Source organism: Homarus americanus, unplaced genomic scaffold (genome assembly GCF_018991925.1).
Source record: "Homarus americanus isolate GMGI-L3 unplaced genomic scaffold, GMGI_Hamer_2.0 scaffold33468, whole genome shotgun sequence".
NCBI lineage: Eukaryota > Metazoa > Arthropoda > Malacostraca > Decapoda > Nephropidae > Homarus > Homarus americanus.
In genome coordinates this window covers 1773639-1793588 of record NW_024714177.1, presented here as the reverse complement: position 1 = coordinate 1793588, position 19950 = coordinate 1773639, and the positions used below count along the sequence as shown (strand labels likewise).

The following is a 19950-nucleotide window of genomic DNA, read 5'->3' as shown; positions in this document are numbered from 1 at the left end:
CTCTCTATGCTGAGTTGAGAGGTATTGTCTCGACCTATGCCACGTGAGGCTCTTTATACGTGTGGGGGGGGTCGGTGTTGTTATTTCTTTTGTTATTGTCTGTTTTGTTTTTGTTTGGTTGAATTACTTAATATAAAACTCAAACGTTAGAGAGACTACCGGTTAACCACTGAGCAGATTGGGATTGTGTCTTTGAGAGTAGTGAGTATTGTGTGGTAGTTGTGGTAGCGCCTCTCACTCACCCATCGTACGAGGCTAGTGGTGTGTGTGTGTGTGTGTGTGTGTGTGTGTGTGTGTGTGTGTGTCCGCCCCAGAAAGCAAACAAACAAGCTAGCGTGGTGAAGGTTAGGGTCGGGTGGAGTCGCTCTCAGGTGTCGAGTTTCATTAATTACTCTCCGGTAAATCTCACACACACACACAGGTAAAGTTACCGCTCAAACACTATCTCTATCTCTCTCTCTCTTTCTTTTCTCTTCTGTTTCTTTTTCTCCCTCTCTTTTTCCTGTGTTTTCCTCCTTTTTTATTTCTCAAGATTACCTTTTCCCCACTCCCCTCTCTCCCCTCCCCCTCTCTCCCTCCCTCAACATACACAACCATAACTACCGTCAACAGAACCTCTACGACCTATTGTTGTCTTCGTCAGTAGCCTTGCTCGGCCACCATCAGGTAATAGACCCCTCCCTTGTTTACTGCAGGTGGCTCACACAGGGCGGTGGTGGTCTGCTCTACCACCTGATGCTCCCTCCTCTCAATACAACAGGCGTAGATACAACATCCCTTAAATACAACAGCTTGGAATACAACACTGAAAATAACAGCCTTTGAATACAACAGCCTTTGAGTACAACAGCCCTTAAATACAACATCCTTTAAATACAACATCCCTTAAAACAACAGCCCTTAAATACAACAGCCCTTAAATACAACAGCCCTTAAATTCAACAACCTTTGACTACAACCACATCATATACAACAACACTTGGATATTTAATCATTTTGTTACGGGACCTTCCACTCACTGCACACACTGCTCTATGGTGAGACTCCTGCCTGTGTGTGTGTGTGACTCATCCAACAGTGGAGTCTTTTCTCTCGAGTCAGGTGTGTCGGACGATGCCGTAGTATTTCCCAGGGGAGAGAGAGAGAGAGAGAGCGAGAGAGAGAGAGAGCGAGAGAGAGAGTACTGTATATAAGAAGAAAAAGAAGACTAATCCGAGTGTTTGTTTCTTTACAACCTCGTGGCATTCATTCGTAACAGAAGCAGATGATGGTAGATAAGACAACTATTATTATCTGAGGTGATGAGGTGATTATCCAGGGTTGTTTCATTTTTGTGTGTTTTGGTCATGGTTGTACCCTCTCTCTCTCTCTCTCTCTCTCTCTCTCTCACACACACACACACACACGGGGGGTCAACCGGCCAGTGGAGTTGTTATTGATGTAGCCGCGTGGTGAACCTTTAACATTAATACAGTGACTCGGGGATTTATGTGGACAATGTTAAAGTGCAACGTCATGTGCCAAAGTGAGAAAGTGACATGATTATTGCATTAAATATGACAGAAGGTCATTTTTGTCACACCTGTATGAACATGTGACCCCCCCCTCCCCTCTCCCCCCCTCCCCTATCTTACCTACCCTCCCCTTGTGTGTTTGTTTACCTGGACAAGAACATGATATCAGGAAGTGATTTTTATTTTTGCATCTAATTTATTCACATTTCACTACGATATTATAGGTTTAATATATGTCAAATCTTTCTCTCTCGTGTATCAAGAACATTTGGGTTTTATAAAGTTCATACACAAGTAGAGGAATATTTTTGTATATATTGTATTTTTTCTTCAAATATTTGTAGTTGGGCTGTTGTAACTAGTATGCTGTCTGGGAGTAATTGGTTGTTTGGTAGTGATCTGATTTCCTTGTATTTCTTTGTCTCTGATCGTCTGACACCTTTGGAGGAGATCAGATAAGGTGGGATAAGATGGGTGAAATGGGACTTTACTGAGTGGACTTGTTTTTATACACAGGGGGCGCTAGGGAGAGGGCAGGGGCGGGCTGGACCGGGCTGGGGGAGGGCAGGAACCGGGCTGGACACATTGGTCTGTTATGTTCGTTTCACTCAGCTGTGTGCGACCTTGACCAGCTTCTTAAAAGGGTTCAATTTTTACCACTCCAGACCTCTCACGCAATCACACACACACACACACACACACACACACGATATTTTTCTCACTTAACACTTAAAAGTTCAGTGATCGGTGAAGGATAAGAATCATGACCTTTATTAGTGATTAAGGGAAAATCAGATATGAAGTAAGGTCTCTCTCTCTCTCTCTCTCTCTCTCTCTCTCTCTCTCTCTCTCTCTCTCTCTCTCTCTCTCTCTCTCTCTCTCTCTCTCTCTCTCAAAAGGCACGCTTGTCACTCCTCGTGGTGGTCACAAGAGTCGCTTCAGTTTTCACAGTATTACAGTCTTGGTATTTCCACCTCGCTAGAGAAAATGGGATTGGAACTTGTACCAATTTTCTCTACCTCAAGTGTGACGTAGCAGCGAGTGAGGGCGGGAATGTTCGAGATTCTGCTAGCACACACACACACACACACACACACACACACACACACACACACACACACACAGCGGGAAGTTGTAGGGCGGATAATTGGGAATCAGGAGTTTAATGACTCGGGGTGCGACACTGGGGAGTGGAACAGAGGGTTTCCTTCAGTCACCCCTGAGCCGCCTGTTCTGGGTCGTACCTTAGGGGGTTTACACGCCTGCCACACGTCGCTACACATCACAATTATAACCTCTTAAAGGCCTTGATCTATGGGACGTGTGGCCTCCTCCTTGTTGTGGCGGTGCGGGTTATGGTTGTAAAGTTGTGGAGAGGTTTGGTCGAGATGGTGCAGGGGAGGAGGGAGCGGGTGTGACTGGGAGAGGGAGTTGGCAGGGTGTCTGGGTCGGGCAGGCGGCCGCAGCCACCCCAGTTGAGTTTGGTTGTTGGCGGCGGAGGGTTGGGAGGGCCTTGATTCACCTGTTGTGAGGAACTTGCCTTACCAAGCGGTACACTATCCCCTTACCACCGTCACTGCCGGGCCCACTGCCTCGCCTCCGTCACGACACTACCGAGGGAACTTTCCTCCACGTGAACATTACAGGATTACCACGACCAGTGCAGTTATCGAGGAATGAAATAGTTGATGGCTTACAGCAAAGTGTGGACCAGTGAGCGTGGAGCCAAGCCTTCCTGCCACCCCGTAAGATGGGTTACTTACCATTACCTTATTCAGGCAGCCGCACAACCTAGCACACTAGGTGAAGCTCAGGGCTCCTCCTCCGGGGGAGGTACCTGGAGGCGGCAGGAGAGGCCATGTGAAGTATGAAAATATAAAGCTCTTGTTGTGGCCAGAAACAAACAGAAACTCAAGTTTGTTTACATGTTTGTGACCTGCAGATGCTTGTGTTGATGTTGCCTCACTGGAGCGGCAGGAACAGGGGGGGCGGGGGAGGGAATGGTGGGGAGATGAGTAGTAGTGTTGGAGGAGTGAACAACAAGACTTGGGGCAGAGAGATGGAGGACAAAAGGAAGGGTTGGTCGCGTGACCCCAACGGAGGCTGGGTGAGGGAGAACACTGGTGGAGGCTCCACCAGTAATCTGGCCAACGCCAACATCTCCAACAATCTCCGAAATCGTCGACGGAGCAACAGCAGCGTGCCCAGCCTCACCAGCAACGGCAACGGGTACACCAATAGCGTGTCCCCGGGAGGATCTCAGCGAGGGTCGTCGGCCAGCCCCAGGGCGCCCCACAGTAAGGGGTTCTGGGTGCAGGAGCCAGAGGACTACCACTCCCGCTGGGTCACCACTAAGACGCCGGACTCAGAAGGCAGTGGGACGCCCCTCACCTGGCCGCCCACGGGGGGAGGGGGCAGCTACGGGCGTGACGGAAGTCACCACCGGGGGGCGTGCGTGTCGCAACCCTCCTCCCCCCACAGGGCGCCAGCGACGCCCCCTCCACTTGGGTGCTCCACCACACTGCCAAAGGTATATAAGAGCCACGCCACCTGGGTTAGTACACCGTGATGTGTCCTCACCTGTGTGGCTTACCTATGTTCAGTCTCTAGTCCCCTTGACGTGGCTGCGTTAGGCTTACTCCAGTACCCTCGTCAGGGTTACACCGTGATGCCTCCTAACAACCTTACCTCACCTCACCCAGACTTGTTCTGCCTTTTCACGACTGATTTTTTTTATTACGTAATGTATTAAACAACCTTTTGAGGGACCTTGATGATTAAAACATAATATATAGACTACTTCATTATGTGAGTGACTCGTGTGTAAGGTTATATTAAGGAAGGTAGACACTGTAAGGTACCTCTTGAAGGACGACCGTACAGGTAGGAAGGGGGCGTGGTCGACCTGATGGTGGTGAGGGAGTGAGTGTTTGGCAGTGTCGTGTCTCAGTTACACATGAGGACGGGCAGGCAGGCAAGCACAAGCGCCCTCCCCCCCCCCCCTTTTTCTCCCAAGACACCCTTCCTTCCCCTTTTCCCTCCCTCTGTCCCTCTCCTTCAAGACACTTCCCTCCCTCAAGACACTCTCCCTCCCTCCACCTTTCCCGTCAAGACACCTTATGACGAATTGATTGGCCAACATTTTACATCCTTACTGTACAAAACCACGACCACCCCATTGAAGAACTTATGCCACCCTTACTGACAGAGACAGACCACTGACAGACACACACACAAACTCTAAATCAATTCTACCAGTGATGGGCGTAGAGAGAGAGAGAGAGAGAGAGAGAGAGAGAGAGAGAGAGAGAGAGAGAGAGAGAGAGAGAGAGAGAGAAACTTGTATCTAAGGAGTCTCTATATAGGTTTGATGCCATATTTAAGCCTTATATATATATGTGTGTGTCGTAGAGGTGGATTGAGGTGTAGTTATGTGCGGTGTCACGTCTCTCGAGGTCTGAGGAGGAGGAGCAGCAGGAGGAGGAGGAGCAGCAGGAGGAGGAGCAGCAGCTGGAGGAGCAGGAAGATGAGGAAGAGGATTTAAGTTAGGAGTGAGAGTCTGGTCTGGGCGAGGAAAGAGGCAGTGTTTATTTTTATGTGGTCTAGTGTGTTGGTTAGGTTGGCCTCCACGTGTGTATTGACTGTGTTGGCCTCCACGTGTGTATTGACTGTGTTGGCCTCCACGTGTGTAGTACTGTGTTGTGCCCTCCGTGTGTATTGACTGTGTTGGCCTCCACGTTTGTGTTGGTTAGGTTGGCCTCCACGTGTGTATTGTGTGTTGGCCTCAGTGTGTATGGCTGTGTTGGCCTCCACGTGTGTATTGACTGTGTTAGCCTCCACATTTTGTATTGACTGTTGGCCTCCACGTGTGTTGGTTAGGTTGGCCTCCACGTGTGTATTGACTGTGTTGGCCTCCACGTGTGTATTGACTGTGTTGGCCTCCACGTGTGTATTGACTGTGTTGGCCTCCACGTGTGTATTGACTGTGTTGGCCTCCACGTGTGTATTGACTATGTTGGCCTCCATGTATATGCCGCTGTCAGCCTCCACGAGTCTCTTGCCAACAGACAGACAAACAGACGTACAGGTGAGCGGCAGTTGGTCGAGCCAGGACAAGTTTGTGCTTACGTAAGGGATCGTTTTAGAGAATGAAAAGGTGTGTGTGTGTGTGTGTGTGTGTGTGTGTGTGTGTGTGTGTGTGTGTGTGTGTGTGTATGTGTGTGTGTGTGCGTGTCATAACCAATTTTTTTTAATTACCTTACCTGAGTCATATACCTGTAGGGCCAATGCAGGTGTTTAACGATGGCTCTCTGAACAGTTCACTACACTTAAAGTCTCATAGTTAATACATCAAAGGGAGTTAATTGATTTAAGGGTGGTAGTGATTACGTTTAAGGGAGACTTTGCGATAGTAAATGGGAAATTTGGGATATTTAAAGGGAATAAACTAGTTCCCTGTTGTGTGTATTGGCAACAGGTGTATGTAGACTGATGGAACGACGGCCTCTGATTGGTTGAACGGTGGACTGTGATTGGTTGAACCTGCTAACCTGAGAGATGGGAGGTGGGAAATGTTGTTTAGTCGAGTGTGTGTGCGTGTGTATCTGCGTGCGTGTATATATGTGTGTGTGTGTGTGTGTGTGTATCTGCGTGCGTGTATATATATATGTGTGTGTTTCCGCAAATGACAACAAGACGAAAGTTCCACCTCCACGTGTTCTCTCACTTCCTCCTCCCCTCACTTCTCACCATGAACAGAGCCAACACACCATCCATCGGAGGAGGAGGAGGAGGAGGAGAAGAATGTGTAGTAAATGTGTTTGGTATCTTGGTATTTGGGGCCACAAGGAAGGAAGCCATATTTAGATATTAGAAGAGGAAGGTAAGGCAGGAGGAGGAGGAGGAGGAGAGAGAGAGAGAGAGAGAGAGAGAGAGAGAGAGAGAGAAGAGGAACACCGTAAGCGAGGTACAATGAATGAGCGTTAATTATGATGAATGAATGTTTGTAATATAATGAATAAATCTATTTTAGTGAAGGGGTTAAATCATCGTCTTGAAAGGGGTTAAATGCTATACACCTTTTCAACATTAACATCAAGTAATAAATATGAACAGAAGCTGTCATATTAAACAGCGGCTGTCAGGCTGAAGGTAAAGGTGACTGACGTATATCCTCCGCAAAACTCACCCAGGTGTTTCTGTACTGTCAGGTGTTAGAGGCAAGCAGAACACCTGAGCCTTGTGTGAAAGTGGTGGCGGTGGTGGTGGTTGTAACAGATGGTGGTAGTTGGTCGGGGTGGGTGGTAGTGGTGGTAGTGGTGAGAAATAATAAAACTGTGTGAGGTGAATGAGGAAGACACGAGGAGGAAAAGAAATAGGAGTGAGAAAGAGAGAGAGACATACCTACTGGTGGCCTAAGGGGAGGGGAGGGGTATTTATGAGGATGTGTGGAGTTATGAGGTATGGGGTGAGGGAAGTGGTGGTCGTGTTGGGCGAGGGATGAGGTGAGAGAGAGAGAGAGAGAGAGAGAGAGAGGAGAGAGAGAGAGAGAGAGTCCATTTATTATTAGTGAAGAAAAAACAAGAATGAGAAGTAGTTGCAATTATTTAAAACACTATTTTATTTTAGTATGTAAATTGTATAAAATATTAGCAAATAATTATAATTTTTTTATATATGTTTCAAATTGTATCGATTGTTTTAAAATGTATTTCAGTAATTAGAAGGAAAAACGTGATTTATTGACCTTCTCAGAACTGCAGGTACCAAATGTTTCACCGCCGACTGCCATTTTAAGAGCAAAGTTAATTCTTTCATTCACCGTTTATTAAATTATTGTTTATCTTAGGAATGATCTGAAGAATTAAAGAGAATAAATACTGAGGTTTTTAATGCTACAGACAGGTGTTTAATGTGTTATAAGCACCGAACCTAACCTAACCTCACCTCACCTGTCAGTCTTATTCATTGAGACATCGTAGATAAGAACTACGGCTGTAACATAGTCTTTTATAATACAACTTTAATAATAATAAAAAGATAAATTTCGTTAGGTTGATTTTTTTTATACAATTGATTGAAGAATTTTATATTACATGTCGTGTGTGTGTTAATGACCCCTTTAACGCCTGGTAAGACCCTGACGGCACTGTTTAGTAAGCCCTTGTTGACGAGCTAACTACACGCTGCCCTTCACCACCACTTGACAGCTTGTTGAGTGGTCGGGATGTAGCCTCGCTTGAATCACTTTAGGGTGCCAATTTAGAGGTGGCTTGTGTGTGTCTGTCTCTGTCACCATGTACACACACACACACACACACCAGCTCACAGTAAAGGTGTTTTTGGAATCCATAACAAGTTGAGAGAGAGAGAGAGAGAGAGAGAGAGAGAGTCCTTGTTGGAAAAATTTACTTCCTGTGTGTGTCCGTCTGCCAGAAGTGAGGAAGACTTGTTGGTTGTTGGAAGACTTGTTGGTTGTTGTTATTGTTTTTTATTTGTTGTTATTGTTTTTTATTTGTTGTTGTTGAAGTCGTCACAGCTGCCAGGACTTATGTGTAGCTTCTTGCTTTAAAATGTGTGAAGAATTTGGCCCAACAGGTGAGAGGTGTGTGTGTGTGTGTGTGTGTGTGTGTATTAACAAGTATTCGTCGCCTAATTAAGTGTTGAGAATATTTATATATGATTTAAACAGGTAAGTTGTTGTTGATGTTTATCTTAATCAGGTGTTGGGCTCGTTAATTAACAGGTGAGGTGTTGGAAATGCTTATCGTAATATTGTGGTGAGAATGTTGACAGGTGTGACGAATGTTGACTTGACAGGTGAGATGTCGGTGTGAATGTGTGTTTATGTGGGAAGATGTTGAGGTGTTTGATATACAGGTGAAGCCAAACATCACATTCACACTATATAAACATTCTTCACATTGCAAAAAAAAAACAACATTCACGGCTGCATCACACCTTGGTAGTTCCATGCAGGTCGAGGTACACCAACCAACATCATTATAACAGGTCGAGGTACACCAGCCAACATCGTTATAACAGGTCGGAAACCAGCCAACATCGTTATAACAGGTCGAGTACACCCAGCCAACATCGTTATAACAGGTCGAGGTACACCAGCCAACATCGTTATAACAGGTCGAGGTACACCAACCAACATCGTTATAACAGGTCGAGGTACACCAGCCAACATCGTTATAACAGGTCGAGGTACACCAACCAACATCGTTATAACAGGTCGAGGTACACCAACCAACATCGTTATAACAGGTCGAGGTACACCAACCAACATCGTTATAACAGGTCGAGGTACACCAGCCAACATCGTTATAACAGGTCGAGGTGACACCAACCAATCGTTATAACAGGTCGAGGTACCCAACCAACATCGTTATAACAGGTCGAGGTACCACAACATCGTTATGACAGGTCGAGGTACACTTATGACGTCGCCAGCCCACCATTAAGTGTGTCCTTGGAGTGACATATAAATACCATCTGCAGTCGGTCAGAGAGATGGACGCCTCTCCTTCCTTCCTTCCTTCCTTCCTTCCTTCCTTCCTTCCTCCCTCCCTCCCTCCCTGTCCCTCCCTCCTTCCTCGCCCTTTCCTTCTCCTTCCTTCCTCGTTCTCATCCTCCTCTCCCACTAACCTAACTCCTAACCTCGACTAAAAGACTCGATTGGGTAGTTATCTATTTGTTTACTTGTAATAAATAAGTATAGATGATAGGTGTGTGTGTGTGTGTGTGTGTGTCTGGTGTGTGTGTGTGTGTGTGTGTGTGTGTGTGTGTGTGTGTGTGTGTGTGTGTGTGAAGGTGTTTTTATTATTATTTTTTTTGGGAGATAAAACTCACAAAGCCGTAATAAATATATTCTTGTAGTGCAGCTTTATTGGGGTCTCTTAAGTGTCTGGTCACCCGGAGATTAGACACTTAACTTATTTAAATATTAACCTAACCTAACCCCCGCAAGATAACATAAGGGTGGTTAATCTTCAGGTGAAATAAATTGAAGTGGTTTAAACCACACACACACAGACACACACACAGACACACACACACAGACACACACACACAAACAAGACACACACACACACAGACACACACACACAGACACACACACACACACAGACACACACACACACACAGACACACACACACAGACACACACACACACACACACACACACACAAACAAGACACACACACACACAGACACACACACACACACACAAACAAGACACACACACACAAGACACACACACAGACACACACACACAGACACACACAGACACACACACACACAGACACACGCACAGACACACACACACACACAGACACACACACACACACACAGACACACACACACACACACACACACACAGTCAAGGGTTGAATCAGAGGATAAATGAACTGGTATAAGAGACACAAAAGCTCGGCTGATGGGACTCTCTTAACCTACAATACAGTTTGATGGTGGAGGAATGTCTTGGTCATGTGAGGAGGTGATGGGAGGTGTTTCTGTGTGGGGTTGGGTGGGTAGGGTAGGGTAGGGACTGTGGGGGTGGGTAGGGTAGGGTAGGGTTGTGGGGGGGGGGGGGTGCGTGTGTGTGTGTGTTGTACCATGGACAATGATTATCTTTTAACTTACACCGTCCTTGGTACGTGACGGACGGTGGTAGTACTGGACGTGTTCTATTAGTGACTGGTCTTCATAATGGCTTGGTTAAGTGATGGTTGTTGTTGGGTCGTGTGCTGTGACGGTATATACTGGTGCTGTGACGGTATATACTGGTGCTGTGACAGTATATACTGGTGCTGTGACGGTATATACTGGTGCTGTGACAGTATATACTAGTGCTGTGACGGTATATACTGGTGCTGTGGCGGTATATACTGGTGTGACGGTATATACTAGTGCTGTGACGGTATATATACTGGTGCTGTGACGGTATATACTGGTGCTGTGGCGGTATATACTGGTGCTGTGGCGGTATATACTAGTGCTGTGACGGTATATACTAGTGCTGTGACGGTATATACTGGTGCTGTGACGGTATACTGGTGCTGTGACGGTATATACTGGTGCTGTGACGGTATACTGGTGCTGTGACGGTATATACTGGTGCTGTGACGGTATATACTGGTGCTGTGACGGTATATACTGGTGCTGTGACAGTATATACTGGTGCTGTGACGGTATATACTAGTGCTGTGACGGTATATACTGGTGCTGTGAGGTATATACTGGTGCTGTGACGGTATATACTGGTGCTGTGACGGTATATACTGGTGCTGTGACGGTATATACTAGTGTGACGGTATATACTAGTGCTGTGACGGTATATACTGGTGCTGTGACGGTATATACTAGTGCTGTGACGGTATATACTGGTGCTGTGACGGTATATACTAGTGCTGTGACGGTATATACTAGTGCTGTGACGGTATATACTGGTGCTGTGACGGTATATACTGGTGCTGTGACGGTATACTGGTGCTGTGACAGTATATACTGGTGCTGTGACGGTATATACTGGTGCTGTGACGGTATATACTGGTGCTGTGACGGTATATACTGGTGCTGTGACGGTATATACTAGTGCTTGACGGTATATACTGGTGCTGTGACGATATATACTGGTGCTGTGACGGTATATACTGGTGCTGTGACGGTATATATCTGGTGCTGTGACGGCATATACTGGTGCTGTGACGGTATATACTGGTGCTGTGACGGTATATACTGGTGCTGTGACGGTATATACTGGTGCTGTGACGGTATATACTAGTGCTGACGGTATATACTGGTGCTGTGACGGTATATACTAGTGCTGTGACAGTATATACTGGTGCTGTGACGGTATATACTGGTGCTGTGACGGTATATACTGGTGCTGTGACGGTATATACTGGTGCTGTGACGGTATATACTGGTGCTGTGACGGTATATACTGGTGCTGTGACGATATATACTGGTGCTGTGACGGTATATACTGGTGCTGTGACGGTATATACTGGTGCTTGGCGGATATACTGGTGCTGTGACGGTATATACTGGTGCTGTGACGGTGCATATACTGGTGCTGTGACGGTATATACTGGTGCTGTGACGGTATATACTGGTGCTGTGACGGTATATATCTAGTGCTGTGACGGTATATACTAGTGCTGTGACTTTGCCTGGTGCTGTGAATATACTGGTGCTGTGACGGTATATACTGGTGCTGTGACGGTATATACTGGTGCTGTGACGGTATATACTAGTGCTGTGACGGTATATACTAGTGCTGTGACGGTATATACTGGCGCTGTGACGGTATATACTGGTGCTGTGACGGATATACTGGTGCTGTGACGGTATACTGGTGCTGTGACGGTATATACTGGTGCTGTGACGGTATATACTGGTGCTGTGACGGTATATACTAGTGCTGTGAATATATACTGGTGCTGTGACGGTATATACTAGTGCTGTGACGGTATATACTAGTGCTGTGACGGTATACTAGTGCTGTGACGGTATATACTGGTGCTGTGACGGTATATACTGGTGCTGTGACGTGTATACTAGTGCTTGACGGTATATACTGTGCTGTGACGGTATATACTAGTGCTGTGACGGTATATACTAGTGCTGTGATATATACTGGTGCTGTGACGGTATATACTGGTGCTGTGACGGTATATACTGGTGCTGTGACGGTATATACTGGTGCTGTGACGGTATATACTAGTGTGTGACGGTATATACTGGTGCTGTGACGGTATATACTTACTAGTGCTGTGAGTATATACTAGTTACGTGACGGTATATACTAGTGCTGTGACGGTATATACTAGTGCTGTGACGGTATATACTAGTGCTGTGACGGTATATACTAGTGCTGTGACGGTATATACTAGTGCTGTGACGGTATATACTGGTGCTGTGATGCTGTATAATAATTCTGTGAAGGTGTGGAGCAGCATCAACACACAACACAGCTGCATGAACCAGGTCACTATCAGCCATGACAGGTTGGCACCGCTGCCTGGAGTTCCTCTGCCTGTGCCAACTACGTCAGCTGGCACCAAATTTATACAGCTTGCTTGCATTGGCTTAATATTTGTACTCTATAATGTATGTCTGTATGATATATGTATAGTTTATGTATGTATGTATAATCTTGAGTTACGAGTATAGTGTTAATGAGGAGAGACTTTGAGCATCTGAATCCTATCTGATAAACTGATAGTGTACCTGAAGTAAGGCCCCGTTGTACCCTGTCTCTTTGTGTGTACTGTTACTATCTCTTGTTTACTGTTGTACCATACCATTGTACCTTCAGTCATGGTACAACTAAGATATCTTTGGGTCAGGGCTGAGTCTCCTTCACGTCCAGGTGTTGTCAGGCCACTTGGACCTCAGAACCCGACCTGTATGTAAGATGGGGTCACCTCGAGATAACCTCTGGGTTGTGTTGTTGACCGTGGCGCTGGGGATGGTTGTCACGAAGCCCCGTTAGTGATGTTATTGGTCCTTAATAGTAGCTTAAAGTGGGTGGTAGGTCCCTCGTGGCCGTCAAGGTGGGGGTGACCGTCAGGTGAGAGGGCCGCCAGGGGGTGAGCGGGACGGGCCAGCTGGGTTATGGGTCGTAATCTAGCGTTTTGGCTCATAATGAACGTGTCTACGGATCCTAATTGTCGCCTCGGAGCGTCGGGCTGGTGATAGTGGGGACATAACCCTTGGTGTCGTGGGTGACGTGTTCATTTAGGACTCAGGTGGTTGAGTTTTGGGTGTAACTGGGCAGGTTTTGTGATGGCCAGGTGAGCTAGTCAACGAAACGAATAATTTGTATAGGATAAAAACGTAAGAAAAGACTGACTGGCGCGGAGTTACTGACAGACAGAGAAACACAAGATAAGTGTAGAATGTTTAGAGCAACAGAACAACATAACGAGGGCTCGGTCGTAAAACCCTGGAGGAGGAGGAGGAGGACTCCACCCAGCCTCACCTGTTGGTACTTACCTGTGCCTACACCTCCCGCCCCTTCGCAGTGTTGTCTAAGCAGCCACTGACCCGTGTTAACACTAAGACTGGACATAAAGTGTGAGAACCCTTAAATTTACATCAAGTGATTTTCTAAAAACCTTTCTTGCTAATAACACCAAACAAGTTTAACTAAATGTTATATCTTATGTTATGTTCTGCCGGTGAAATTATTTAAGTATTGAATTCTGTATCTATGTAAATTATCATAATGTTGATTTATAGTTGTGTTGCTTCCAGGACTATTTAGGCCCCACTGTGGGTTATATAAACAGGTGGGGGTCAGGTGAGGTTATTACTAATGAGATCTATGATAGGACAGGCCCCTGGGGAGGCGTGGCCGGGGATGAGGGAGGCGTGGTCACACAACCTCCGCCTCGCCTCAGATAATCACATTCCACCTGCTGCTCTACTGTACCTGCCATCCCACCTCTTCAACCGCAGACATATATTTAACTCTCCACACCGAAAATCGTCAAGAAGGTGTGACGATTACTCAGGTGATTCCAGCTTGACTATCTCGTGTCCAGGTCATTTAAGTGTTTACCTATCTACAGGTGAGAGAGAGTTGACCCGGGGAGGTGATTACTGATAACACAGGTCACGGTTTATGTCCACCTGTGTGTTGATGATAAAGGTCACCAGGTGTGTTGCGACGGACCCTAACACCAAAGAGTCTTAAGTCGTGGTGTTGGGTTTATTCCTGTAACTCTGGATGAGGTTAATCCATCTGGTTACCGAGTCTCAGTGGAGTTCAGAGGCCATTTTGAATCCCTGTTGCAGTTGTAGAGGCGTGTTCGTCTCCTCACTCACTTGGGGGATCCTGATGGAGGTGAGGGGCTTTGATGATCCCGAAGTGTGAGTGTGAGCCGTGAGTGTGTTGAAGTTGCATCTCTGTCAACACCACTCCACCACCTCCCCCTGGCAATACCACTCATAGCAAAACACGTCATAACCTAACTACTCCCACAGGGTAAAATAATGGGTTAGTCTAGGCAAGAGGGACACAATGAGAGGCCATATTATAGACACAATGGAACACAGGCTGAAGGGACATAAGGGCTCCGTATTAGCCAAGGACCACCACCACCACCACCACCACCACACCACCACCACCACCACCACCACCCACGAGTTTAATATAATCGAGTTTAATATAATCCAGTGTGTAATCCATGACCTTAAAATGCCCTCCTCGTTAGACTACCATAAAGAGATACCCAAAAGTATCCTTAGTAGTACTAACAAGAGGTAATGTGTGTGTGGAAAGGTTGAATATCCACGTTATATAATGCTCTCTCCCGTACACGGCTCTGCTATTAAACTTAAAAGAGAGAGGCCGATTGTGTCTGAATGAACGTCGTGGAGCATGTGAGCATATTTTTAATAATGGGGTGTTGTGGTGTTATGAATGAGTGTGTGTGTGTGTGTGTGTGTGTGTGTGTGTGTGTGTGTGTGTGTGTGTGTGTGTTTATGAATGGGATTTAGTGATAAGATGAATGAAAGGATGCTGACCTACATTTGTTGTTTTATTATCTGATAAGGTGTAATCTTCTTCCTCTCTTAATTCTTCTTCTTCTTCTTCTTCTTCTTCCTCCTCCTCCTCCTCCTCCTCCTCCTCCTCCTCTCCTCCTTCCCTTTTTGACCTTTATGGATGACCTGACCTGCTCATATGACTCCTCCTTCCTCTCTGCCCATTTGTGTATGTATGATGATGGTGATGGTGATAGTGTTGATGGTGTTGGTGGTGATCGTGTTGATGGTGGTGGTGGTGATGTGGTGTTAGTGGTGATAGTGTTGGTGATCGTGTTGGTGATAGTTGTGGTGGTGGTGGTGGTGGTAGTTGGTTGGTGCTACAGTAGGCGTTGCCCACCGAGGTGTTTTGGTTAACTGGTATAATATTATCGCGGTTGGGTACGACAGGTGCCCCGAGCCTAGCAGTGAGGGAGGGGGTGGTGAGGAGTGAGGACAGTGATGGACGAGGAAGTGAGGGTGAAGGGAGAGAGAAGTGAGGGAGAAGAAGGGAGGGAGGGAGGGAAGGTTAGACTCTCTCTCTCTCTCTCTCTCTCTCTCTGGAGTACGAAGGGGTATATTTCAAGCCCTTGTTGGTATTTATTGTCTTAAACTGTGTGTATATTTCAACTTGTGGCAGAACACACACACACACACACACACACACACACACACACACACACACACACACACACACACACACACACAAGGGAGGACAAAAACTAATAGTAATATATCAGAATTAATATATCCAGCAGGTTGTCTTCTTTAATATATCAAATAGTAAATGAAGGTCCTCTTGGGTTACGGTCTTCATCATCAGGAGACCGGGTTGTGTAACAGTAGCCAGGTGGGGGTGGATGGGGAAGGGTGTGTGGGGTGGATGAGGGGTGGGGTGGATGGGGGAGGGTGTGGGTGGGGATGGAGGGTGGGGTGGATGGGGGAGGTGTGGGTGGGGATGGAGGGGGTGGGGTGGATGGGGGGGTGTGGGTGGGGGATGGAGGGGTGGGGTGGTTGGGGGAGGGGTGTGGGTGGGGATGGAGGGGTGGGGTGGTTGGGGAGGGTGGGGTGGGGATGGAGGGTGGGTGGGGGATGGAGGGTGGGGTGGATGGGGGAGGGTGTGGGTGGGGGATGGAGGGTGGGGTGGTTGGGGGAGGGTGGGGGATGGAGGGGTGGGGTGGATGGGGGAGGGTGTGGGTGGGGATGGAGGGGGTGGGGTGGTTGGGGGAGGGTGGGGGATGGAGTGGATGGGTGGGATAGGTCCAGGTATACTAGAACATTATCTGTGCCTCCTGGGTCAAAGGAAGTGTCCATCCGTCGTGTAAGGTAGAACTCACCTTTGAACGTCACCTGAAGATTAATTAACTCATCTGGTTATTTCACCTGATAATTAAACACCCTAATGTTAACCTAAGCTAATCTCACCTAACTTAACCTAACTTAAACTAAGCTAAGTTATCCTAAATTAATCTAACCTCTCTCTCTCTCTCTCTCTCTCTCTCTCTCATATATATATATATATATATATATATTTAGTACCAGGTGATACTAAACAGGTATTAATAATATCTTAATAAACACTTTTTTTACTTATATCATGTTTATATATCAAGCTATCAGTATATATTATCTACCGTCATATAAGTCTCTATATGGTAACAGAAAATGAGGTGGTTGATAGCTACCTGTGTGTGTGTGTGTGCGCGCGCGCTAATAATCCGTCGCAGTCCATCAGCCAATCGCTACCTCCTACGGTTCGTCTCAACACACACACACACAGGGAATGTGTGATGATGGGGGAGAGGGGGAGATGGGGGAGGGGAAGAGACACAGAAGGTGGGGAATGGGGAAGAGGGAAGGGAGAGGAAGAGGATGATGATGATTAGAGGAGGAAGAGGAAGAAATACATCGTGTTTACCTCCGTCTCAAATGTCAAGAACCCGATGAATGATTATTACCAACTGACTTAAACTTGCTGCACACACACACACACACACACACACACACACACACACACACACACACACACACACACACACACACACACACGTAGTTTTTTGTCCCGGGCGTGGCAGAGCTAAGAGTCCGATGCACCTGGAGACGTTCCCTATGGCCTAACTTTCTTTGGAACGACGCTGAGGCTCTTCATATTTTTTGTTTATGAGTCGTTCTTTCTTGGTCAGACGCTTTCTCTCGGTGAGGCTGAGGTCGTCTGAAGGAGGAGGAGGTGAGGGTGAGGGGTAGTGGGGTGGTGGTGGGGAGGGTAGTGGGGTGGTGGTGAGGGAGGGGTAGTGGGGTGGTGGTGAGGGAGGGGTGATGTTGGTGAGGGAGGTAGACAGTGGTGAGGGTAGAGAGAGAGAGAGAGAGAGAGAGAGAGAGAGAGAGAGAGAGAGAGAGATAGAGAGAGAGAGAGAGAGGTGGTGGGGTAGATGAGGGAGATAAAGTTGGGGGGGGGATGGAGACCTTTACCTGTTGGGTTTAGAGATAAGCCACAAAATCAACAGGTTAATTGGAATCACCTGAAGATTACCTGAGCCTCCCCCCTCAGCTTATATCACTTGACATATAATATACATCACTTGACACTTAATATATAACACTTGACACTTAACATGCCACTTTACATGTATGTCTTGCCACTTATATTACTACTTGTTATTTAATATATGGCGATATATTTCTTGAGTCATAATGTCACTTGATTCTTAGATATATAACTTTACATTTAATATATCACTTGACACATATTACAAGATACTTACAGGACACTTAACATATCACCACACACTTAACATACCACAAGGCTCTTACAATACACTTAACATGTTATCAGTGAGGTATAGTTAACGTTACAACAGGTAAATACATCACCCAGGTAGACTCTCCCCCTCCTCCCCACAGGTAAGGTTGGCACCGTCCATCACCAGTGCCAGTCTCTCTCCAGGGTGGTGGCACTCGTCTTGGTGATAAGGTGATAGATATGTGTTAATTAAATATATATCCAGGTTAACACAGGTACGTACAGGGTGTCTCAGAAAAATGTATACAGACGAGTATTAGATTTTTATTAGATAGGTGTTTACATTTTTTTGAGACGCCTAATATCTACTCTATTACAGGGTGTATAGTGCTAATGAGGCGTTCACAGGTGATACACTGGTCGAGGGTGTAGTGCGATATGGTGTAGTCACTGTAGGTGTAGTGCGATATATGGTATAGTACTACATACTCACCATAAATTAGAGGAAGGTCAGAAGTAAGGGGGATGGGGGGTACTAAACTACGCCAATGTATGCAAATTAGTATTTATCTGGTGTATCTCGCCTTATATATTGTGGTGAGGATAGTCTAGTGGTGGCCGGCTCACACACACACATACAAAGAGAGGGAGAAATAGAGAGAGGGAGAAATAGAGAGAGGGAGAGAGAGAGAGAGAGAGAGAGAGAGAGAGATATTTATCACACCCTCTCCCGTCGTGAAGGTTCCAGTGGTATGAAATATATAACCTAATTAGCATTCCTCCCACCTTCCATCCCTCCCCCACCTTCCCGCCCTCCCCCTTACCTCCCCGCCCTCCCCCTCACCTCCCCTACCCTCCCTCTCACCTTCTCTACCTCCCCTCACCTCCCCTGCCCTCCCCTCACTCCCTACCCTCCCTCTCACCTCTCCCCTCCCCTCACCTTCCCCTTCCCCTCACCTCCCCTACCACTCCCCTCACCTCCTTCCTCCCCTCACCTTCCCTCACCTCCTTACCCTCCCCCTCACCTTCCCTCCCTCCCCCTCACACCCCCTCACCCAGAAGGTCGCGGGGAGGCCTTGTAGAGATTCTTTGTGTGTCGCTCCAGATAAAGAATGTTATTAATTACCATCCACGGCACGGGCCACTACCTGGTGCATCTTCCCTACCTGCTCGCTGCCCTCCCTCTCTCTCGCCCTCCTTCCCTCCCTCCCACCTTCTCTCCCGTCCACCTTCCTTCACCCATCCACACCTTTTCGGAGTCAAAATAGTGTGTGTGTGTGTGTGGTGATTTTACGGTTAATAGATTTATTGACAAAACTTGGAGTACAGTTTTGCGTATTCTGAGTACAGTAATTCAGTCAGGTCTTGACACTGAGGGTAATATCACTGTTCACTGCCACACAGGACAAAGGTTCATACTCTATTTCAGGACTAATCAGTGTGGACCAGCAGCAAATATTGGACAAACAGTAAGAATGTCCTCAAGCACTCCTGATTGAATGTAGTAATTACATAGTTCATGATACAATAAGCCAAGTGGCCTGAAGTCTCTGACAGTGTCGCATTCAATAATATAGTATCCAAGTGTATGCTTTTAAGGTTTATCACAAAGTTTACATGTGAGAGGCTGTGCCTGGCGTGGACGAGGGGAGAAGCACAAGTTATTGTCTTCAACATTTGAGCAGTTACACCAGCAGGCCACATTCAACGTAATCAACCATGCATGTTTTAGATTAGGTTAAATTACGTCATAGGTCAAATCTACGACAACCCAACTCATTATATTCTCAGATGCTAATTAATTACACCCGTCGATAATATATTCAGGGTTAAGGCGCATCATCTTTGAGCTTCACGAGATAAGGATATAACGTCATTAGTGCCTTTATTATCTGACAGGTGGAGGTAAGCGCAGGTAAACCGACCGTACCCTAATTAAAGGTGTGTCGGGAAGTGTAGCAAGACCCACCCTCATCCCCCTGACACCCCCCCCCTGACTCCGCCCTCCCTAATCAGCCCCTCCCTGACCTGTCTCCCCCCCCCTATCTGCACCCTTTCATAACTCCCCTTACCCCCTCTGACCCTCCGTACTCCCCCCGATAAACCGATTAATGATTGGTCAGATTGGTAGTAAAGAAAGCTTGTTAAGAG

At 46.7% G+C, this 19950-nt stretch overlaps 1 protein-coding gene across 4 annotated transcripts in view; it reads left to right on the top strand.

Moving 5' to 3' along the window:
* Positions 1-3519: 3519 nt before the first annotated feature.
* Positions 3520-19950, top strand: part of LOC121876480 (NAD(+) hydrolase sarm1-like) — a 218971-nt gene continuing 202540 nt past the window's right edge. For 2 of the 4 annotated variants that reach the window (XM_042381616.1, XM_042381595.1), the window contains exon 1: positions 3521-4068. In XM_042381616.1, coding sequence (XP_042237550.1) covers positions 3526-4068 — 543 coding nt within the window. In that variant the 5' untranslated portion in view covers positions 3521-3525. Of the gene's footprint in view, positions 4069-19950 lie in introns of all 4 variants that reach the window. The other 2 variants (XM_042381606.1, XM_042381586.1) reach the window with 2 other exon arrangements.